The sequence below is a fragment of the Ylistrum balloti genome, unplaced genomic scaffold, assembly GCF_031769215.1.
Source record: "Ylistrum balloti isolate Yb309-2 unplaced genomic scaffold, AGI_CSIRO_Ybal_v1 Utg371196, whole genome shotgun sequence".
Taxonomy (NCBI): domain Eukaryota; kingdom Metazoa; phylum Mollusca; class Bivalvia; order Pectinida; family Pectinidae; genus Ylistrum; species Ylistrum balloti.
Genome location: NW_026782651.1, coordinates 1,053,368 through 1,079,545, shown reverse-complemented (window position 1 = coordinate 1,079,545; position 26,178 = coordinate 1,053,368). Strand labels below are relative to the sequence as shown.

The 26,178-nt window shown below is 38.2% G+C and overlaps 1 protein-coding gene across 1 annotated transcript in view; it reads right to left on the bottom strand.

The window, feature by feature from the left end:
* The window catches only part of LOC132561354 (phosphatase and actin regulator 1-like), a 66,371-nt gene that overhangs the window by 13,246 nt on the left and 26,947 nt on the right, over positions 1 to 26,178 (bottom strand). Inside the window, exons 2-8 of the mRNA XM_060226080.1 lie at positions 25,932 to 26,087; positions 24,914 to 25,090; positions 8,291 to 8,464; positions 7,105 to 7,308; positions 5,368 to 5,659; positions 3,980 to 4,176; positions 2,446 to 2,602 (exon numbers count right to left, since the gene is read on the bottom strand). Coding sequence (XP_060082063.1) covers positions 2,446 to 2,602; positions 3,980 to 4,176; positions 5,368 to 5,659; positions 7,105 to 7,308; positions 8,291 to 8,464; positions 24,914 to 25,090; positions 25,932 to 26,087 — 1,357 coding nt within the window. The remainder of the gene's footprint in view (positions 1 to 2,445; positions 2,603 to 3,979; positions 4,177 to 5,367; positions 5,660 to 7,104; positions 7,309 to 8,290; positions 8,465 to 24,913; positions 25,091 to 25,931; positions 26,088 to 26,178) is intronic.

Below are 26,178 nucleotides of genomic sequence, written 5' to 3'. Positions count from 1 at the left end.
ACACAGCACAGTACATAGGATGGGTCATACTATACACAACACAGTATATAGGATTGGTTATACTATACACAGCACAGTACATAGGATGGGTCATACTATACACAGCACAGTACATAGGATGGGTTATACTATACACAACACAGTATATAGGATGGGTCATACTATACACAGCACAGTATATAGGATTGGTTATTATTGGTCGATGGATTCTTAGCTTTGTACAGCTGTTATGACTGCTCATTGCTACATGGTTATCACAAGAATCAACAGCCAAAATGTTAATTAGAACACTGAAGCCATTATCTATTGCATCAATTACATGCTTTTATGTGATACATATAAGGGTTCCTTAAATTTTGCTTTTATTGGCTATAGAGATGAGTTCTGACTATCGACCGCAACCAAGACAAAAAAATCACGAATGAATAATTATATTGTACACATAACATAAATGTAAATTGTGTATACATTAACAGTTGTCCTATGCTAAGGCTTCTAACCAAGTGTGAAATAAAAGAAATTACACTCAAGATTTGAATTTTCCTACGGTATATAAAATCTTCCGTCCAGGAACAGTGGAACCATCTTTGAAATTTCAGTTTGACCAATTCACAATTTTAATAAAGCACTGTAAGAAACATCCATCCATGAAGAGTATTTGATTCTACATTATCTGGGAAATGAGAAGAAGATCTTTTAAATTTCAGTAACTTTGACCAATTTTTGGCCCCGTCCATCAGCCCCTGGGGATTAGTCGAGGTCAATATGTGCATCTCATTTGACTGTTGTCTTAAACTAATTATTCAAACCAAGTTTGAACTATTTCCTATAGAAAATAAACAATGTTCAATAACGTAATTTTCCTATATAAACTGGGTAAATGTAAGCCCCTCCCCTGGGAGAAATGTGAGACCCTGAGGTCATGAAATTAAAAATTTTGTAAACCATCAATATGCTTTTCCATCCATGAAGAGTACTAATTGATTCTACCCTACCTGGGATTTGAGAAGAAGATTTTTGAAGTTTCAATCAATTTGACACTTTTTTGGCCCCATCCATCAGCCCCTGGGGGTTGGAGACCACATAATTTACAATTCTGGTGCATCTTAAACCACAGAAGTTTTATGTAAAATTTCACTGAAATCAGTTTAGGAGTTTTCCTGAAGTTGAAAATATTAAAAGTGTACAGCACACAACACCGGACAAAAGGTGATGGCAATAGTTCTCCCTGAGACTTTGTCTCTGGTGACCTAAAAATCCCGACCTATTAACCCAAATTTTTTCATCAGGCAGAAACCAGCTCAAACGCTGATTGTTTTCCCCTTGTTATTAATGTAAACTTGTGTCAAAAGACAATAATCAGGTCACCAAAGGTCACATATCAAACAAGAGGCCCAAGGCTTAAGGCTCATTTGACTATAAAGACCTATATATGACAGAGGCCAAATAGATCCAAAATAAATTGCTAAACTACACTACAGCTTACACAGAATACATTGGTTGGTTCTAAAGTTATTTCTGTAAAACTTGAAATCATAATCTTTATACATGCACATGTTTCTACGGATGGAGGGACAATCTGATTTCAGCGTATCCTCCCTTACTCCCATATTTCACACTCATTTGATACTCATTGATCTCTGTTTTATCACCAATGTATGCACAATAACATTTTGGTAATGATTTGCCATGCAACCTACAGTAAACATGCGAGGAGACATCATATAACACAGGGTTAAAATCAAACAGTCAATTATGGTTTAATTGAAAGTCTGTGTTGACTTAACGACATATCAATTAAGTAATTTTGTGTTTCTTTGAACATCCTGTCATCTTGCATCCTATTGCCCCACCTACTGAAGCATTTCGAATTTTCAGCGGCATTGAGACTTTAATTTTGTTTTCATATGATACAAATAATTTATCTTTAATAAGTGATCCCTACCTTTTTTGTGCCCAGTATATTAATGAGGTATGTATGAAAACGTTATCATCTGATTTAATGACTGAAAAAAAAAACCCAATAGCATTATCACAACTTAAGTGAAATGTTGTGACACTAAATTTACCTACATGGTAGATATATACTAAATTTACCTACCTGGTAGATATATACCCAATTTTGTGAAATGTTGTTACCTACCTGGTAGATATATACACAATTTTGTGAAATGTTGTGACACTAAATTTACCTACCTGGTAGGTATATACCCAATTTTGTGAAATGTTGTGACACTAAATTTACCTACCTGGTAGATATACGCCCAATTTTGTGAAATGTTGTGACACTAAATTTACCTACCTGGTAGATATATACCCAATTTTGTGAAATGTTGTGACACTAAATTTACCTACCTGGAAGATATATGCCCAATTTTGTGAAATGTTGTGACACTAAATTTACCTACGTGATAGATATATGCTAAATGTCGTAACATAATTTACCTGGTTAACTTATGGCCTATGTTGAATCTCTGAACCTGCTTCTGGTCCTCTGTCTCCGAGGGGATGATGTTTTTCTCCACCAGGTCATGATGTGATGGTCGATTACTTAAAAACCTAGCTAAACTATCCTGTCTGGCAACTTTTGCTGCTAAAGAACCTGAAAAACAAAACAGCTTAAATCTGATTGGGTTCAATGATAAAACACTTAAGATGTTTCAACAGTTAAGGTCACAAAAATAACAAAACTATATATTTCAATTTCTCCCGCAAAATTTCAGCTCAACACCACCAGAAGAACAGGGTGGCCATAATCATCATATTGAATTTCAGGCAGACCCTTGATCAGGACCATCTCAGGATCATTTCAGGCAGACCCTTGATCAGGACCATCTCAGGATCATTTCAGGCAGACCCTTGACCAGGACCATCTCAGGATCATTTCAGGCAGACCCTTGATCAGGACCATCTCAGGATCATTTCAGGCAGACCCTTGATCAGGACCATCTCAGGATCATTTCAGGCAGACCCTTGATCAGGACCATCTCAGGATCATTTCAGGCAGACCCTTGATCAGGACCATCTCAGGATCATTTCAGGCAGACCCTTGATCAGGACCATCTCAGGATCATTTCAGGCAGACCCTTGATCAGGACCATCTCAGGATCCTGTTTAAAGTTTAAAGTTGATGTCATTCAGTAAAACCATAACTGCACAATCATGTTACAAAACATATGCCATAGGCACGTTAGTGATAATAAGCTTTTACTTGGCTTGTGAGAAATGCATACACACCTAACACAAATTAACATTTACATAAGTCAGAACTCTTTTTTAAGTGAAGTCTACAAACAAATATGGTGTATTCTTTGCAAATTCATGTGGGACAGCAAGGAAATCAAGTGTTTTTTTTATCCTTTTCCACCCCAAACATTTGCCATAACTGGACATGACAATGCAGTCAAATGAACGACCATGTTAAAGAACAACCATATTTAATGGCTGGAGCAGGCCTATATACTTAGTGATATAAATTCTGCATTATGGGGCTTGAATTTGAGAAATGATTGGCCATCCCTAATGATGTTTTATCCAAAATCTGGTTGAAGTCCATATTAGGAAAAGAAGTGTTTTGGGTAAAATGACAAAAACTGAAAATAATGAAAAAGTAAAAAAAAGAGAGTTACTTCCCTTTACCTAAACTAAACAATATTTTTCTTCCTCTACAATTAACTTCCTCATTTGAAGGAAATTCAGAGTTATACCTCTTTACTTTTTCCTAATACTCTTCATAAAGTTTCATGCAAATTCTGTTAACTTTCATTTACATTAGTAATTTAAAACAAATTTGCCAATTCTATGAGTTATTTGTTAGATTTGATAGATTCAGTGAAATTAAAACAAGGTCCAATACCATGAAACACGAGCATCATACAGTAGATTCTACATTAGACACGCTATATTCAGGAATATAACTGGTCAGTATATTACAAACATGGATTAAGACAATGAATCAGAATTCTATATCTGTTATTACTTGTCTCCATCTCATCCTCGTCATCATCACGGTACTTGATTTCTTCATCGTCAGATGAAGAGTCATCATAGGAGTGTTGCTGTGTGGATGAGTTGGGTGTGTTTTGGAAAGACACTGGTGAGGGAACTACTGGCATCGACACAGGGATTGGGGTGTTTTCCTTATCACTATCCCCTCCTGTTGGTGTGGGAACATGCCTGCAACCAGAAATATATCATCTTTACAACAAACTCATGCCTGTGTCATCTTGTTATATAAGGAATATCTAAAGTTATGTTCTTTTCAAAAGGATAGCCTACTCGTATGAGTATTGCATTTGAAAGAGGACCTGATTCTACTGTCATTTATTGGACATAATTCACTCCTAATACATATATCAAATAAAACCAAAGGCCAGAATAGAAGAATATTGGGACCAGCTGCATTTTAGCCAGTGAAATGTAGGAATATATCAGTTTGATGAAAATTTTCAATCTTATATCTTTTCAGTGATGATATAACTTTTGAAGTTTTGACAAGTTATAATGTTATTTTCTAGTCACCATAGTCTAGTAATAGAGTGTGTTATCAATTTTTAACTGGTGACAGCACAAAGTGATAAAATACCACATAAAGCAACCTAACTAAAATGGTGTCTTCTTGTTGTCAAGTGTACCTTCCAACTTTATGTCAAAGAATGTGCAAATACTTCCCGAAGTTTTTTAAACACTGATTTATTATATATTTAGACTGTATTTTTTCATTTGTTTTTCTTTTGAAAATGTAATAAAGAGAAACACAAATGATTTTCTGATAAGTATCATGTATATTTCACTTGTATGTATCTATGTTTTTCACTCATGTTTCGTACCTATGAAAAATATAGACAATCTGTACATACTTGTGAAATATGTGATATTAAATGTGAAAAATTTAAATATCCTCGACTATCTTAATAAAAGTAAAAAAATGATTTAATTAGCACTTTTATAGAAATAGTGATAAACTTTCATTGTTAAAATCCAAGATGGCAACCTGTCAGCCATTTCATTTTTCAATTAGTCCCAAAATAAAAAGGGCACAACTAGCCATAAGGGGAACATATATATAAAATTTGACAAATCCATCCAATATTTCTCATAAAGTAGCAATAACTGTCTGAGAAATATCCTGCTGGTACATATAAAAAAATAACGGTAGTAAGGATCATTTATGGATGGAGAGAAAAAGACAGAAGGACAAAAGTTGACAAAAAACAGACCATAGATGCAAGGCAATTTAAAGTTTGTGAAAAAAAAAAATCTATTGACACTTCAGTTTAATTAAACTTCAAGAGTCAACATTATCCAAGTTGGTAATACAGAAGTGATAAAGTCCCTCAATACTGTCCAAACTTTCTCAACACTTACACAAATCCTGCTCTAAGCCGAGGCCGGCCTATATTGCCAGTGAGGGGTGTGGCTAGTGGAGAAGGCTTCGGCTGCTGATCGATGTTCTTAACACTAAGTGTACTACTGCTGTCTATTTGTGATGAAGGCTCTGGCGTCACAGGAACATCACCATTCAGTTCAAATCTGGACTTCAAAGCACTTTTTTTAGGTTGTTTATTCAGATCCGGTTCAGAAGCAGGGACCTGTTCAAAGCCAGGGTTCAAGTTCGATTCCGGTTCACTCTTCTCTGGTTCTGTCACATCTAGGTCACCTACAGCAAATAAGATTACATGTCAAGTTCACAGAGTTTTAGATGAAATATCAAGTCTGCATTAGACTGTTGAATGCTGACCATGCAGTAGGATGAAAAATTCAAGGGTCTGTGACTGAGCTCTTAAATTCTAAGAGTCAAATCAAAAGAGATCCCACAGGGACCATCATGGTCTGTATTCATCCTTTAACAGATGATTTCCCTTCTTTTCTATTCTTTCCTCCATCTTTTAATTTTCACAATAGAATAGTGAGAAATCCTTTTAAGATATGATGAAAATATTAACAAGATGTCCATGGGCATGAACTGTCACCTGACGTCTTCAGGTCTTTGGACAGTTTTAGAATCTGTCCATCAGTCCCAGCATTTGGGTAGGCAGAACTGAACTGATATATGCAAACTTCCAAAGTTTCTATTGTTTCTAAATTTGAAGGCTTAATTTTCAATGAAACGGAACTGGAAACATTGTCTGTTGTTGTAGTTTAGCATATTTGACCCCTGTGTGCCTCTGAATAAAGGTCAAAGTCATTCATATGATGAAAAAAAACCAAAAACCGATAGCCCTTCACCTTAATATGCTACTGGCCCAATATCAATATTTTAACACATTTGACCCCTGTGACCTTAATTAAGGTTAAGGTCATTCATTTGAACAAACTTGGTAGCCATTTATCCCAGCATGCTACTGGCCCAATACTATGACCCTAGGCCTTTTGAGAAGAAGTCAAAAATATATATTGTTTACGATGGACGACTGACCACATCGGACAAGACTATTGCAATATGTCACTTGAGACCATTTTTAATAATCTTTAACTGCTATATATATCCTGACAACAAAATATGTAATGTGAATGATTAACACTACCCATCTGAAGTTGCTGCATTGATCATGTGAGGTTATTTAGGTTGCCAACAAGTAAAATCAACATGAAATATTATATCCATACCTTGATCAATGTATATTTAATATAAGCACATCAAATGCTTAGTTCCTGTTCTAAGAACAGAGTTGAACTGAAGGCAGAATAGATTACTGTACTGCTATGTTCAGTTTGGTTTATAATATCAGTCATCATCATTTTATAAATTATCATAATTTGCCAGTTAAAAGATAAAATGTTACCCAGTTCCTTTATATGTGGTTATAATTGTGCTGCATGAAAAACAAAACAATCATGTGACAATCATGTGACAATCACATGTCCCATAAGTCATGCCACCTAAATTTAGTTACAATATAATTATGTAATATTCCATCTTGATTTGTCAATGTGTGTTATGAAGTCATTGTGAGTTGGAATTAACTGAAATATGAGTACTTTTTACCATGACAGTGTCATTTATGTCTAGACAGAAGTTCAGGAAATAGATTTCTCATTAGTAGTTTTGGGTGATAATTTAGCAATGTAAACATTTCATGAATTGGTAACCTGGAAACTTACTCAAATCTTCCTCCTCCTCTTCATCATCATCATCAGGGAGATGATTGTCCGAGATAATCTGTTCTTTAGCAACAAATTGGACTGTACTGGGTTGTTGCACCTCCATGGTAATGGAAGGTCTGGGGGCTGGGATTGGCGGGTCCTGAGGTACTTGAGAAGCAGCAGCAGGTATAATCATCGGCCTGGCATTGGCTGTTGTGAGAACTGTAATAGTTAAAACAGGAAGGCTTTATATAAAGGAAACAAAGGAAAATTAAGTGATATCAAAATACATGTGCTAACTTACTGCTTATTATGTGTGATATCAGAGATGAGTGATATTATATCAATATTCTATAATAAAATGTATACAGAGCTGTCAGCTGCACCATATTTCAAAGAAAACAGCAATAAACAGGTGCTATGGTGATCTCAGCTAAAGATCTATACACAACAATCAAGGTTAACAGGTGCTATGATGATCTCAGCTAAAGATCTATACACAACAATCAAGGTTAACAGGTGCTATGATGATCTCAGCTAAAGATCTATACACAACAATCAAGGTTAACAGGTGCTATGATGATCTCAGCTGAAGATCTATACACAACAATCAAGGTTAACAGGTGCTATGATGATCTCAACTAAAGATCTATACATAACAATCAAGGTTAACAGGTGCTATGATGATCTCAGCTGAAGATCTATACACAACAATCAAGGTTAACAGGTGCTATGAGAATAAGTTGCTTACACATTTCAACACATTTGACCCCTGTGACCTTGACAGAGGGTCAAAGTCATTCATATCAGCAAAGCCCTTCATCCTTTCATGCCACAGGCCCAATATCAATACCCTGAGCCTTCTGGTTATTGAGAAGTCATTTGAATCAAAAGTATTATAAATGGCGGATGGCATACCACAAATGAAACATGATGGCTATAGTTTGGATAACGTTCGGTTCAGATGTCCTAACAACAGATATAACAACTGGTTTCTATTCACCAGTTCTTGTACTGATGTGAGTGACCTTGGCCTGTGTTGTAATAGTGGTAGATTCTAGAGCCTCAGGATCAACAGACCCTGTACTACAGTTCCTACCTGGGTTACTGATTTGTGTACTGGTGGGGGTGATCTGGGCCTGTGTTGTAATAGTGGTAGATTCTAGAGCCTCAGGATCAACAGACCCTGTACTACAGTTCCTACCTGGGTTACTGATTTGTGTACTGGTGGGGGTGATCTGGGCCTGTGTTGTAATAGTGGTAGATTCTGGAGCTTCAGGAGCTGCCACCTCCTCTTCCTCCTTCCTGTCTGGGATGGGAGAGTCTGTACTTGATTCCTCCTTCTGATCCTCTGCCTCCCCTCTCTCCTTCACTGCTTCTGTAAAACACACAAACAACTTCATTAACAAGTGACCTTGGGACCTTCATGCTCAACTGAGCTCCACAAAAATAGTTATTTCCTTGCAGAAACTATAGTTTACCTCATCAATATAAATCAATATTGTATAATTTCATATGCACATCTTATTACAATGTAATGTAAAAAGATGATTTATAGGTCACCATAGGTCACAGGTCAAATACGTCATCAATATCAATTAATATTTTATACCTTTTATTGGCACATTTAATAACAATGCAAACTATTTTCATTCCCTATATCAACTTGAACTGTCATCCTGTAGAAAATTATTTACTTCCACAGATGTAAATCTTCTATGAAAAATTGTTTTAGTTTCAGTTCAGTGACCTCGAAGTTTTATGTAAGACCTTGAATTTTTCTAACCATAAACCATTCTCTTGTCAAATGCTGCAGGGAGTATTTGATAAGTGCATGCATATCTACATATGGTTCCTAATATTCCCGTGTCATTTCATACACACACCTCATAAGGATAGCGTAGCTTTCTAAAAAAGATTTTGACCAACCACAGGTCTTTCTTTGGTTACCATTGTAATCACTTCAGGATAACCTACATATTAGAAAATAGCAATAATGTATTTGACCACCCATATACCAATTTTATAATCAAAACATTGAGAGCACTTATGGATGCTGTTTGATGGGCTTAAATACAAAAGAATGAACTAAGCGGTATACCAGTATGGAAAGACAGGCAAAAAAAAAAAAAAAACTGGAGAAAGCATGTCAGTGTCCCCTATTCATCATATAAACTTGGATTTTTTCACTATCATTCATTTGTTTTAATAAATGAAACAGAGTTCAATGACAAATGGTTGCAAAATTATGCTCTTTAGTGGTCAGCCATGCTGTTGATGTATAGAGAGGTTCTAGACATCTAGTCTTACACTGATGAGATAATTAGGACTAGAGGAAATAACTGATCAGGCATGACTTAAATCTGTAACCATGGACAACGTGATCACTTAGAGGGGTGTGGCCACATACAATGACTCAAGCATGACTTAAATCTGTAACCATGGACAACGTGATCACTTAGAGAGGTGTGGCCACATACAATGACTCAAGCATGACTTAAATCTGTAACCATGGACAACGTGATCACTTAGAGGGGTGTGGCCACATACAATGACTCAAGCATGACTTAAATCTGTAACCATGGACAACGTGATCACTTAGAGGGGTGTGGCCACATACAATGACTCAAGCATGACTTAAATCTGTAACCATGGACAACATGATCACTTAGAGGGGTGTGGCCACATACAATGACTCAAGCATGACTTAAATCTGTAACCATGGACAACGTGTCACTTAGGCCACATACAATGACTCAAGCATGACTTAAATCTGTAACCATGGACAACGTGATCACTTAGAGGGGTGTGGCCACATACAATGACTCAAGCATGACTTAAATCTGTAACCATGGACAACGTGATCACTTAGAGGGGTGTGGCCACATACAATGACTCAAGCATGACTTAAATCTGTAACCATGGACAACGTGATCACTTAGAGGGGTGTGGCCACATACAATGACTCAAGCATGACTTAAATCTGTAACCATGGACAACGTGATCACTTAGAGGGGTGTGGCCACATACAATGACTCAAGCATGACTTAAATCTGTAACCATGGACAACGTGATCACTTAGAGGGGTGTGGCCACATACAATGAGCATGATATGAGCTCAGAAGGAACACAGTAGTAGACTCTCACAAAGAATAGTTTATAGTGTTCATGAGAATTTCAATTGATGAACAGTTATTGTAATTAAGTACTGACAACAGAACACTTTTTTACTCAATTAGTTATATAATTGATTGTTCTTGTGACCAATGATATTACATCTACTCTATGTAAATCTGAGCACTACATGCATTTTTTGGTTCATACATACACATTGTATATGTAAAACTGATGAGTCCTACCCATACTAAATATGTAGAAGTTGAGAGTACAGGTCACCAAACTAGCCTTGGTGTGTGGAAGTTTCTGATGAGTCAAGCAGTAAAACATCTAGTAAACATTTTTGGTGTCCTAGTTTTAATCCTGGTATAGCTATGGTGTCCCATGCTTAATCCTGGTATACAGTATTGGTGTCCCTGGTTTAACCCAGGTATATAGTTCTGGTGTCCAAAGTTTTAATCTGGTAAACATTTTTGGTGTCCATGGTTCAATCCTGGTATAGCTATGGTGTCCCAGGTTTTAACCAGGTATACAGTTATGGTGTCCCAGGTTTTAACCAGGTATACAGTTATGGTGTCCTAGGTTTTAACTTTGTATACAGTTATGGTGTCCTAGGTTTTAACCTTGTATACAGTTATGGTGTCCTAGGTTTTAACCAGGTATACAGTTATGGTGTCCTAGGTTTTAATCTTGTATACAGTTATGATGTCCCAGGTTTTAACCTGGTATATATAATTGGTGTCCCAGGTTTAATCCAGGCATACTTATGGTCTCTTACCACTATTAGACTTCAGTCTGCAGTAAGGATCATTTTCTAGTGTCTCTGCAGCCACATGAATCAGGCATGTGTAAGTGTGACAGTACTGAACAATCAATGTATTACTCATCAGTGCAGCTCCATGTACATGTACTGGAATTAACAATAAAAGCCCCAAGGCCTTTTAGTCAGATGAGTTCCTCAACAACACTGGCTTATAGAACACACAATTTCAGAGAATTTCTTCAAAATTGTTCCATCCATGGTAATAATTCATTTCTATTAAGTATCTGCATCTACTTCAAGTTGTGGAGATTTTAACCTTTTCATTCAGTCCAACACTTTTTTTGTCAGACCCATTTTACCCCTGAGGATAATCAGCCAGATAAACTATCTGTATACCAATAAACTACCAACAGGGTCATTCCAATCAGTCTGTATTGACAGCCTAAGGTTCAGACCATCAGCCTGCATTGACAGATATGGAGTCTGGACCATTCCTGTCAGTCTGTATTGTCTGGACCACTCCTGTCAGTCTGTATTAACTGGACCATTCCTGTCAGTCTGTATTGTCTAGACCATTCCTGTCAGTCTGTATTGTCTAGACCACTCCTGTCAGTCTGTACTGTCTGAACCACTCCTGTCAGTCTGTATTGTCTGGACCACTCCTGTCAGTCTGTATTGTCTGGACCATTCCTTTCAGTCTATATTGTCTGGGCCACTCCTGTCTGCCTGTATTGTCTGGACCATTCCTTTCAGTCTGTATTGTCTGGACCATTCCTGTCAGTCTGTATTGTCTGGACCATTCCTGTCAGTCTGTATTGTCTAGACCACTCCTGTCAGTCTGTATTGTCTGGACCACTCCTGTCAGTCTGTATTGTCTGGACCATTCCTTTCAGTCTATATTGTCTGGGCCACTCCTGTCTGCCTATATTGTCTGGACCATTCCTGTCAGTCTGTATTGTCTGGACCATTCCTGTCAGTCTGTATTGTCTGGACCATTCCTGTCAGTCTGTATTGTCTGGACCACTCCTGTCAGCCTATATTGTCTGGACCACTCCTGTCAGTCTGTATTGTTTGGACCATTCCTGTCAGTCTGTATTGTCTGGACCATTCCTGTCAGTCTGTATTGTCTGGACCACTCCTGTCAGTCTGTATTGTCTGGACCATTCCTGTCAGTCTGTATTGTCTGGACCATTCCTGTCAGTCTATATTGTCTGGACTACTCCTGTCAGTCTGTATTGTCTGGACCATTCCTCTCAGTCTGTATTAACTGGACCATTCCTCTCAGTCTGTATTAACTGGACCATTCCTCTCAGTCTGTATTGACAGGCCTAGAATCTGGACTATTCCCATCAGTCTGTATTGACATAGCTATGGACTGGATCATTCCTTAAAATCTTTAATGACAGACCTAGGGTATTGATGATTCCTTTCAGTCTGTTTAGACACACTCCTGTCAGTCTGTATTGTTTGGACCATTACTGTCAGTCTGTATTGTCTTTACCATTCCAGTCAGTCTGTATTGTCTGGACCATTCCTGTCAGTCTGTATTGTCTGGATCATTCCTATCAGTCTGTATTGACAGACCTAGAGTGTGGGGACTATTCCTATTGGTCTGTATCAGACAGACCTAGGTTGTGGGGACCATTCCTGAAAGTCTGAATAAACAGACCTAAGGTCGGGACTATTCCTGAATGTTTGAATAGACAGACTTAAGGTCTGAACCATTCCTGAAAGTTTGAATAGACAGACTTAAGGTCTGGACCATTCGTAAAGTTTGAATAGACAGACCTAATGTCTGGACCATTCCTGAACGTTTGAATAGACAGACCTAATGTCTGGACCATTCCTGAAAGTTTGAATAGACAGACATAAGGTCTGGACCATTCCTGAAAGTTTGAATAGACAGACATAAGGTCTGGACCATTCCTGAAAGTTTGAATAGACAGACATAAGGTCTGGACCATTCCTTAAAGTTTGAATAGACTGACCTAAGGTCGGGACCATTCCTGAAAGTTTGAATAGACAGACATAAGGTCTGGACCATTACTGAAAGTCTGAATAGACAGACATAAGGTCTGGACCATTCCTGAAAGTTTGAATAGACAGACATAAGGTTTGGACCATTCGTAAAGTTTGAATAGACAGACCTAAGGTCTGGACCATTCCTGAAAGTCTGAATAGACAGACCTAATGTCTTAACCATTACATCAAAAATCTAGCTGCGCTGATGGTCTAGATAATCATTTAAATGGGATGATAAGACAGGGATTTATGAAGTGTATCTGTCTATATACATAAAAGACACTGTGAAGTGGTTTTTATGTGACAAATACCACACAAGGTTCGGTGACATCATTCAATATATACTCACTGAGTGCTGTGTGTACTGGAGCCTCCAAGTCTTGCTACAATCAACCACACTTACACTAAGTGGTACACAGAATACCAGTAATGTTGGTGAGCCAGGAAGAAGACTGTTAATTCCGTGTTGACTTGTCTCATGACATCATAGCTGTGTACCTGGTTTCAGCCTCATCACTACAATAGCTCAGTATGCAGCAACACCTGCCACACCCATCCACAGTACACTCACTGCCAAGGCCCCACTGATCCTTGTTCCTGTTTGTTCTACCCACAGTACCAATGTCAAATTAACCCATGGACTAAACGAACTGCTGCCAAATACATGTAGAGATCTCAGGGCTAAAGTGCTTTATATTCATTCACCACCTTCAAGAAACTAATACACTTTTGTATGCTTCAGTTTTACCCTGCATCTCATAGACCTAATGATGGATGCCCACTGGATCCAAGCTTTATTTACAGTAATACAAACACAAGTCTGCAGCTGCCATGGAAACCTGGCTGTAATATGGCTGCTGTGTCTCAGTATTACAAAATGTGTGTTACGAAATTACCTGCTACAAGCTGTTTACATGTTTCCATGTCAATCAAACCTAGTATCAGATAATCTGAAGTAGTGATGGGTGTTGTAGGAAATGGACCTTTTATGTACAAGGTGTAAATGGTATGTAATACAAGATATAAGTATCACTATGTGTGTGTGACAATGTTTTAAATGATAGTATAATTGTTGGTCAGGTGGCACAGAGTTTCACATATCAGAAACAGGATCTAGCGTTAAAAGTCAGTATAACCTGATTTACTGTGGTTGTAAAAAATAAATTTATGAATATAGTAACAAAATATTTGAACCTTCAACCTGGCTTAAAACTGTAGATTTCTGAGAAAAATACTAATTTAAAGAAAAGATATAAAACATGTCATCAAACCTTTCTTTGAATAAAACCTTGACAAGAGGCTGAATGGGGCTGCATCGCTCACCAGTGGTACATTACATAGTAATGTCTTTTCTTTTTTGTTTTTGTTTTTGGCCAAATTTGTCAGGGGTCATCCTTGTATCTCTCCGCAAGATATCATGCATGATTCTTGACCTCTTGATTAATCAGAAAAAGCAGTTTTAAAGCTTCATTAAATTTGACCCCTTTGACTTGAATATAGGTCAAAGTCATTTTTCCCTTGACAAAAAGTTGTCTGACTTCATCCCATAAACCTACGAGATGAATATCACGGTTCTATGTCACTTGGTAAATCAGTAGAAGTTGAAGATTTGATCTTTAAAAGTTAGATATTTTCTCTTTTATCTTGGTTTTACTGATTGAAAAAGAAAACTACACAAGAAACTTAAAAAATATCCATACAGAACAAAAAGAAATGGCAAACTTTCTGTCAGAATCCAAGATGGCCACCTGTCCACTATTTTGTTTCCATACTCAAAACTGCAGTCACTACGAGAAATGCAGGGGAACCTGTACCTCAAGTTTCTGTTTTGTCAATCCAGTAGTTCTTCTTAAATTCTGTCATTAAACCTACTCATTAAGTTTGGGAAATATCCTGTCATTAAACCTACTCATTAAGTTTGGGAAATATCCTGTCATTAAACCTACTCATTAAGTTTGGGAAATATCCTGTCATTAAACCTACTCATTAAGTTTGGGAAATATCCTGTCATTAAACCTACTCATTAAGTTTGGGAAATATCCTGTCATTAAACCTAATCATTAAGTTTGGGAAATATCCTGTCATTAAACCTACTCATTAAGTTTGGGAAATATCCTGTCATTAATCCTATGTATCAAGTTTGATAAATATCCTGTCATTAAACCTATGTATCAAGCAAAAGTGACAATGAACTTCAACTTGAACTTGATTTGAACAGCCAACCATCTGATGATGGTGAGTTTATAAATAATGTAGCAATCCTACCCACAGGTCATGCACTCTCTCTGTCTGTTTTTATAGAGCACTGGTAGTGATTGTGAAGAATACATAATTGAGAACAGGTAGTGATGGCTTTCAGCCAACTGTTTTTCCTGTAATGAAGTTATCAGGTATGTTAAACTGGATTTCCCCAGGAAGTAAAGGCTGTTATTTACAATATCCCTTAATCCACAATTACCATGTCCACCCTTTCATCCACAGTGATCTCATTTATTGGTTCACAATATACCACTAACCTCTGAATCCAAAATGTTCACTTCATCCTGGTTTGGTCCAAAATGGTCATACTGACCTCTTAAAATCATTCTGTTTGGACAACTGACTTCAAAATGGTCCATTATGATGACAGATCTTCATTAACCAATAATTCTATAATAAAACCATAATCCAACACTGCCAAGGTCTCACCTGACCTTTACAATCCTGTATTCTAAGTGACCCTAGTGAAGGTGCTCACCTGTTACTTGGTCCATACAGATACAATTTCATACTCTGTTCTACATATTGTATGCTGTTTGTTTCACTTTAAGATGTTTCCCCCTTTGTCTTATAATGCACCTAGAAACCTGAAGGATCAATTTGTTTGCCATTTAATGTTACAGATGCCTGGAATTCTAGTACAATTATTATAAACACATCTATTCTCCTGTATAGCTGGTAACCTCTGTAAACAGGAGACATTCCAGCACAAGGCCTACAGGCTGGCTCTAGAGAGCCACAGCTGTACTTGTTTATAGAAATGTATTTCCTTCAAAAGTGTAGATCCACAAGAAAGATTCATGTATCTAATATTCGTTTAAATCACCTGTACAGTGTATCAAATCACCTGTACAATGTATCAAATCACCTGTACAATGTATCAAATCACCTGTACAGTGTATCAAATCACCTGTACAACGTATCAAATCACCTGTACAATGTATCAAATCACCTGTACAACACCTGTACAGTGCATCAAATCACCTGTACAATGTATCAAATCACCAGTACAATGTATCAAATCACCTGTACAGTGTATCAAATCACCTGTACTATGTATCAAATCACCTGTACAGTGTATCAAATCACCTGTACAATGTATCAAATCACCTGTACAATGTATCAAATCACCAGTACGATGTATCAAATCACCTGTACAGTGTATCAAATCACCAGTACAATGTATCAAATCACCAGTACAATGTATCAAATTGCCTGTAAAATGTATCAAATTGCCTGTACTATGTATCAAATCACCAGTACAATGTATCAAATCACCAGTACAATGTATCAAATCACCAGTACAATGTATCAAATTGCCTGTACTATGTATCAAATCACCAGTACAATGTATCAAATCACCTGTACAATGTATCAAATCACCTGTACAATGTATCAAATCACCTGTACAGTGTATCAAATCACCTGTACAATGTATCAAATCACCTGTACAGTGTATCAAATCACCAGTACAATGTATCAAATCACCTGTACAGTGTATCAAATCACCAGTACAATGTATCAAATCACCAGTACAATGTATCAAATCACCTGTACAGTGTATCAAATCACCAGTACAATGTATCAAATCACCTGTACAGTGTATCAAATCACCAGTACAATGTATCAAATCACCTGTACAGTGTATCAAATCACCAGTACAATGTATCAAATCACCAGTACAATGTATCAAATCACCTGTACAGTGTATCAAATCACCTGTACAGTGTATCAAATCACCAGTACAATGTATCAAATCACCAGTACAATGTATCAAATCACCAGTACAATGTATCAAATTGCCTGTAAAATGTATCAAATTGCCTGTACCATGTAAAAGTAGTTCATGATAGTCTTATAATACCAAGTTAACTTGTGAGAGTCACCCCATCGGTAGGCAGACTGATCAAAATAGCCTAACTAACAAGAAAAAAATAGACAAAATGAATGCGAGCAGTATTACCAACCAATAAAGGACAGAGTGACCATAGGGTGGACAGTGTGGAAAGACCAAAGGTATGACAGAGAGATCTAAGAGAAAACAGTAATATAGAATTACAGGACATCTATAGACACATAGACCAGTGATGGACAGTTACAGGACATCTATAGACACACAGACCAGTGATGGACAGTTACAGGACATCTGTAGACACACAGACCAGTGATGGACAGTTACAGGACATCTATATACACACAGACCAGTGATGGACAGTTACAGGACATCTATAGACACACAGACCAGTGATGGACAGTTACAGGACATCTGTAGACACACAGACCAGTGATGGACAGTTACAGGACATCTATATACACACAGCCCAGTGATGGACAGTTACAGGACATCTATAGATACACAAACCAATGATGGAGAGCTACATGGCATCTATAGACACACAGACCAGTGATGATGGACAGTTACAGGACATCTATAGACACACAGACCAGTGATAGAGAACTACAGGACATCTATAGACACACAGACCAGTGATGGACAGTTACAAGACATCTATAGACACACAGACCAGTGATGGAGAACTACAGGACATCTATAGACACACATGAGTGATGGACAGTTACAAGACATCTATAGACACACAGACCAGTGATGGACAGTTACAGGACATCTATAGACACACAGACCAGTGATGGAGAACTACAGGACATCTATAGACACACATGAGTGATGGACAGTTACAGGACATCTATAGACACACAGACCAGTGATGGACAGTTACAGGACATCTATAGACACACAGACCAGTGATGGACAGTTACAAGACATCTATAGACACACAGACCAGTGATGGAGTACTACAGGACATCTATAGACACACATACGAGTGATGGACAGTTACAGGACATCTAAAGACACACAGACCAGTGATGGACAGTTACAGGACATCTATAGACACACAGACCAGTGATGGAGAACTATAGGACATCTATAGACACACAGACCAGTGATGGACAGTTACAGGACATCTATAGACACACAGACCAGTGATGGACAGTTACAGGACATCTATAAACACACAGACCAGTGATGGAGAACTACAGGACATCTATAGACACACACCAGTTATGGAGAACTACAGGACTAATTATGGAGAACTACTGGACATCTATAGACACACAGACCAGTTATGCAGGTTAAATAAATATCTCTTAAAAATACACAGACTAGTTACATAGAGTAAGTAAACATTTCACAACTGAAAACTTACCTTCCCACCAACATCCAGATCCCATAGTTTATCAAAACAGTGTCATCCTAGAGTATCAGACGACTATATTGGTCACTAAGTACAGACCAGGAAATAGTAGTACAGAATCCTTTAAAGAATGGACACATGCCACTCTGCCTCGTCAAGCTTTCTCATTAGTCAAATATAACTGCTCCAAGGAGTGCGATTATCAAACTCTAAGAATCGGTAGTTTCAGAATTTAAGCAAGCATTAGAAACACATCAAGCACAAACTATGTTATTCCAAATCTTCATCCTATTTCAAGAGATCATGCTTGTCCTTGAATAACGATAGGTTTTTTTTGGTCAAATTTCATACAGTAAAGTTAGTAACTAATTTTACAAAGAAATAATCGAAAATAATTCTAAATAGGTCGCTGTGCGGTTATATATAGATCTCACTTCCTGTAATAGTGAATCCAGCTCTATAACAACATTACTTTCAAATTAAAGTTTTATTCCAACACTAAACAGTATGTGTCTATTAAAAGTCACTTTCTTTGACGATACAGCTCTGTCCATTCCAAACTGGTGTGGAGGCTGGATGTTGCCCTGGGGACTGGCCTGCACACAAAACTGATATATATAAGTAAGGTCATCAGTAAATCTGTACTTCCTGGTTCAGAGGATGGAGTCCTGATCTCTTTATACATACAAACAGACAGGCATTAGCTGGTGAAAACATCCATTCCTATACACTCAAAACATAGTTCACAACTACCAGGTGAGACCTGCAGTACCTACTCTAATAATCTAAATTTAGTTCTTCTGAGCGCTTGCAGTGTAAGAGATCAGGCCACATATTGTTGAAATGTCACTGGCCCATATGCATCCCAGAAGATTGTCACATCGATAATTGTGCGTGAAATCATTGCACACAGTTTCAGAGTTCTGTTTGCTATAAAACCAATTAGCCTGGGCTGTGTATACTAGCACAATATTTTGGTAAATGGTTTGTCAGGTTTTGGCTGATCCATTAAGGCCAGATCAGAGGCTAGCTATGAGGCTAGCTATACACAAACACAGCCAGATGCTGCTACAGATGCTGTGTCCTCCAGTATACAAGGTCTCATAAGACACCTTCATATATCATATACACAAGAGATCCCACAGGGATCTTGGCACTCACCATCACTTGATATTTATTTTTTCTTTAAAAAAATTGACCTTTTCCCTTCTTTCCTTGTCTTTTCTACAGTCTCCTGTTGGCCATTTTGTTTTTCTATCAAGTCTAAAAATGAGGAGTATACAACTATTTATGCTGTACTTTTCAATCAATAGCGATAACAATCCTTTACAGTCAAAATCCAAAATGGCTCTCTGGCAATCATTTTATTGTTCTGATCAGTCCAAAAATCATATGGGCCCACCTAGGGACCAAGGGGAACCTACATATGAAATAGGAGAGAGATCCATCTGGTATTTGGAAAGAAATTTCATGATGGTTGGCTGAAAATTCATTCCCCTTCACCCGTGGATCCTTCAGGCAAAATTGGGAGAGAATCCTGTCATTCCTACAGAAGGACAATATGCCACAGGGAGATGGGGGAGGGGGGTCAAACTGACCATTGGACTGTGTATAAACAATCATGTCTATGCTGCCCTCTGTATATACAGAATCATGTCTACTCTGCCCTCTGTGTATACAGAATCATGTCTACTCTGCCCTCTGTGTATACAGAATCATTTCTACCCTGCCCTCTGTATATACAGAATCATGTCTACTCTGCCCTCTGTATATAAGGATCTATGTCTACTCTGCCCTCTGTGTATACAGAATCATTTCTACCCTGCCCTCTGTATATACAGAATCATGTCTACTCTGCCCTCTGTATATAAGGATCTATGTCTACTCTGCCCTCTGTGTATACAGAATCATGTCTACTCTGCCCTCTGTGTATACAGAATCATTTCTACCCTGCCCTCTGTATATACAGAATCATGTCTACTCTGCCCTCTGTATATAAGGATCTATGTCTACTCTGCCCTCTGTGTATACAGAATCATTTCTACCCTGCCCTCTGTATATACAGAATCATGTCTACTCTGCCCTCTGTATATAAGGATCTATGTCTACTCTGCCCTCTGTATATACAGAATCATGTCTACTCTGCCCTCTGTATATACAGAATCATGTCTACTCTGCCCTCTGTATATATAGAATCATGTCTACCCTGCCCTCTGTATATACAGAATCATGTCTACCCTGCCCTCTGTATATAAGGATCTATGTCTACTCTGCCCTATGTATATACAGAATCATGTCTACTCTGCCCTCTGTATATACAGAATCATGTCTACTCTGCCCTCTGTATATACAGAAATATGTCTACTCTGCCCTCTGTATATACAGAATCATGTCTACTCTGCCCTCTGTATATACAGAATCATGTCTACTCTGCCCTCTGTATATACAGAATCATGTCTACTCTGCCCTCTGTATATACAGAATCATGTCTACTCTGCCCTCTGTATATACAGAATCATGTCTACCCTGCCCTCTGTATATAAGGATCTATGTCTACTCTGCCCTCTGTGTATACAGAATCATGTCTACTCTGCCCTCTGTGTATACAGAATCATGTCTTCTCTGCCCTCTGTGTATACAGAATCATGTCTACTCTGCCCTCTGTGCATACAGTATGTCTACTCTATAGTACTATAAAGGATCTTGTCCTTAAATTTCACAATACATTCCCTTTTTAATATCAATAATGTGGTTATCAAAAGATCTGTTAACTCAATAGACACTTCACCAATCTGTCAGCTCAATACATAGACATTTCACCAATCTGTCCGCTCAATACATAGACACTTCACTAACCTGTCGGCTCAATACATAGACACTTCACCAATCTGTCGGCTCAATACATAGACACTTCACCAAACAGTCCGCTCAATACATAGACACTACACTAACCTGCCGGCTCAATACATAGACACTTCACCAAGCTGTCGGCTCAATACATAGATACTTCACTAACCTGTCAGATCAATATATAGACACTTCTCCAATCTGTCCGCTCAATACATAGACACTTCACCAATCTGTCCGCTCAATACATAGACACTTCACTAACCTGTCGGCTCAATACATAGACACTTCACAAAGCTGTCAGCTCAATACATAGACACTTCACCAATCTGTCGACTCAATATATAGACACTTCACCAATCTGTTGGCTCAATACATAGACACTTCACTAACCTGTCAGCTCAATATACAGACACTTCACCAATCTGTCCGCTCAATACATAGACACTTCACCAATCAGTCCGCTCAATACATAGACACTTCACTAACCTGTCGGCTCAATACATAGACACTTCACCAAGCTGTCGGCTCAATACATAGATACTTCACTAACCTGTCAGCTCAATATATAGACACTTCACCAATCTGTCCGCTCAATACATAGACACTTCACCAATCTGTCCGCTCAATACATAGACACTTCACTAACCTGTCGGCTCAATACATAGACACTTCACAAAGCTGTCAGCTCAATACATAGACACTTCACCAACCTGTAGGCTCAATACATAGACACTTCACTAACCTGTCGGCTCAATACATAGACACTTCACCAAGCTGTCGGCTCAATATATAGACACTTCACCAATCTGTCGACTAAATACATAGACACTTCACCAATCTGTCTGCTCAATACATAGACACTTCACTAACCTGTCAGCTCAATATATAGACACTTCACCAATCTGTTGGCTCAATACATAGATACTTCACTAACCTGTCAGCTCAATACATAGACACTTCACCAATCTGTCCGCTCAATACATAGACACTTCACCAATCTGTCCGCTTAATACATAGACACTTCACTAACCTGTTGGCTCAATATATAGACACTTCACCAATCTGTTGGCTCAATACATAGACACTTCACCAATCTGTCCGCTCAATACATAGACACTTCACTAACCTGTCAGCTCAATATATAGACACTTCACCAATCTGTCCGCTCAATACATAGACACTTCACCAACCTGTCGGCTCAGTACATAGACACTTCAACAATCTGTTGGCTCAATACATAGACACTTCACCAACCTGTCGGCTCAGTACATAGACACTTCAACAATCTGTTGGCTCAATATATAGACACTTCACCAATCTGTCGGCTCCATACATAGACACTTCACTAACCTGTCAGCTCAATATATAGACACTTCACCAATCTGTCCGCTCAATACATAGACACTTCACCAACCTGTCGGCTCAGTACATAGACACTTCAACAATCTGTTGGCTCAATATATAGACACTTCACCAATCTGAAGGCTCAATACATAGACACTTCACCAACATTTTGGCTCAAGAGACACTTCATCAACAGCAACATGGTTGTTCTACAAATAGATCGTTATAAGATCAATCTGTTGGCTCCATAGATGGACATTACACCAATCTGAGGGCTCCAAAGAGAGCTATGACACCAATCTGTGGGCTCATTTGTCAAACACTACACCAACCTGTCGGTGCCACAGACTGACAGCAACCTTTAGGTTCCACAGACAGACACAACACCAGTATGTAGGTTCCACAGACAGACACAACACCAGTCTGTGGGCTCCACAGACGGACACCATACCAATCTTTTGTCTACAGAGACAGACACCATACCAATCTTTTGTCTACAGAGACAGACACCATACCAATCTTTTGTCTACAGAGACAGACACCATACCAATCTTTTGTCTACAGAGATGGACACCATACCAATCTTTTGTCTACAGAGAGACACCATACCAATCTTTTGTCTACAGAGACAGACACCATACCAATCTTTTGTCTACAGAGACAGACACCATACCAATCTTTTGTCTACAGAGACAGACACCATACCAATCTTTTGTCTACAGAGAGAGACACCATACCAATCTTTTGTCTACAGAGAGACACCATACCAATCTTTTGTCTACAGAGACAGACACCATACCAATCTTTTGTCTACAGAGAGACACCATACCAATCTTTTGTCTACAGAGACGGACACCATACCAATCTTTTGTCTACAGAGAGACACCATACCAATCTTTTGTCTACAGAGACGGACACCATACCAATCTTTTGTCTACAGAGAGACACCATACCAATCTTTTGTCTACAGAGACGGACACCATACCAATCTTTTGTCTACAGGGAGACACCATACCAATCTTTTGTCTACAGAGACGGACACCATACCAATCTTTTGTCTACAGAGAGACACCATACCAATCTTTTGTCTACAGAGACAGACACCATACCAATCTGTTGTCTACAGAGACGGACACCATACCAATCTTTTGTCTACAGAGACAGACACCATACCAATCTTTTGTCTACAGAGACGGACACCATACCAATCTTTTGTCTACAGAGAGACACCATACCAATCTTTTGTCTACAGAGACAGACACCATACCAATCTTTTGTCTACAGAGAGAGACACCATACCAATCTTTTGTCTACAGAGACAGACACCATACCAATCTTTTGTCTACAGAGAGACACCATACCAATCTTTTGTCTACAGAGACGGACACCATACCAATCTTTTGTCTACAGAGAGAGACACCATACCAATCTTTTGTCTACAGAGACAGACACCATACCAATCTTTTGTCTACAGGGAGACACCATACCAATCTTTTGTCTACAGAGAGACACCATACCAATCTTTTGTCTACAGAGAGAGACACCATACCAATCTTTTGTCTACAGAGACGGACACCATACCAATCTTTTGTCTACAGAGAGAGACACCATACCAATCTTTTGTCTACAGAGAGAGACACCATACCAATCTTTTGTCTACAGAGAGAGACACCATACCAATCTTTTGTCTACAGGGAGACACCATACCAATCTTTTGTCTACAGAGAGAGACACCATACCAATCTTTTGTCTACAGAGAGAGACACCATACCAATCTTTTGTCTACAGAGAGAGACACCATACCAATCTTTTGTCTACAGAGACAGACACCATACCAATCTTTTGTCTACAGAGACAGACACCATACCAATCTTTTGTCTACAGAGACAGACATCATACCAATCTTTTGTCTACAGAGACAGACACCATACCAATCTTTTGTCTACAGAGACAGACACCATACCAATCTTTTGTCTACAGAGACAGACACCATACCAATCTTTTGTCTACAGAGACGGACACCATACCAATCTTTTGTCTACAGAGAGAGACACCATACCAATCTTTTGTCTACAGAGACAGACACAATACCAATCTTTTGTCTACAGAGACAGACACCATACCAATCTTTTGTCTACAGAGACAGACACCATACCAATCTTTTGTCTACAGAGACAGACACCATACCAATCTTTTGTCTACAGAGACGGACACCATACCAATCTTTTGTCTACAGAGACAGATATACTTCGCCTACCTGTAAGCTCCACAGTCTCCACAGTTGGCGTCATTTGTGGTTCTGGAGTTTCCTCAATCTTATCCTTCACCACATCATGGTTTTGTTGAGACTTGACAGAGCCATCGTCTGGCTTCAAAACTCCTTTCTTTATCAACTCCTCCCGTGTTGAGCGAAGGGAAATTTTACGTTCTAACTCTACAACATGACACAATTATTAAGGTTTAATATTCCGACTGAGAAATCAACTATTTGTCCTTCAATATTAGCTGAAGCAGAGGAATGGGTTTATAAAATATATGGCCCAAGAGGTCAGCCAAATCATTTATTCAAAAGTCTACTTCACTCAAGGATGCTTCAGATCAAATAGGGAAAGAATCCTGCAATTCCTGATGTAGAAATGATTTCAAAGAATTTTCTCTATATACCATACTGGATCCTGCTCCGCCCTGAGGGAGTTGAAACCTACCGTTTATACAAAATTGATTCCCTTTTAACTAGAGGGCCAAGACCAACTGTTTAAAAAAAATAACTGAATCATATTCACCAAAGGATGCTTCAGATCAAATTTGGACAAAATCTTATTATTTCTACAAAAGGAAAATGATTTGAAGTTCTAATTTGGGACTTTGCCCCTCAGGCCCAAGGGGAGGTCAGCCCAAGCATTTATACAAAATTAACTCCCCTTTATCCAATGATGCTTCAGACCAAATTAACTAAAAATCCTCAGTGTTTCATAACTAGTTGTACTTTGTATGAAAAGTTGATTGACAACAAATGCTATTGTAAGCCAAAAGCTCACTTGACCCTTCAGGAAAAGGTCTTTTAATTTTGTTTTGGAAAGAATACTGATTAATTGGGGAAAAAATTTAGGAATATCTTTTTGGAATATGGCCATATTAGGAAATACCTCAAATTGGAAATAAGCCAGAGCCAAAGCTATGAATATTTCACTTTCATCTATATAAGAACCTTCGTTCTTTACTTGTTTACGTATTAACTATATGTAACTATACATAGCATACACATGAATACTCACCAACAGCAGTTTTCTCGATTTTTTCACTCTTTTTCTTTCGTTTCCATTTCCAAGGTTTGAACAATTTTCCAATGGAAGCAAATTTACTTTTCCTCTCTGGAGGCGGGGTGCTGGTCCCCAAGGAACCAGACTTCATCTCTCCATTTTTCTTCTTATCTGCAATGACACATCAATTACAGACTGAAATACACTACAATCAATATCTATTGACCATAAACATGTGATTAGGCTGTTACATGGAAAAATA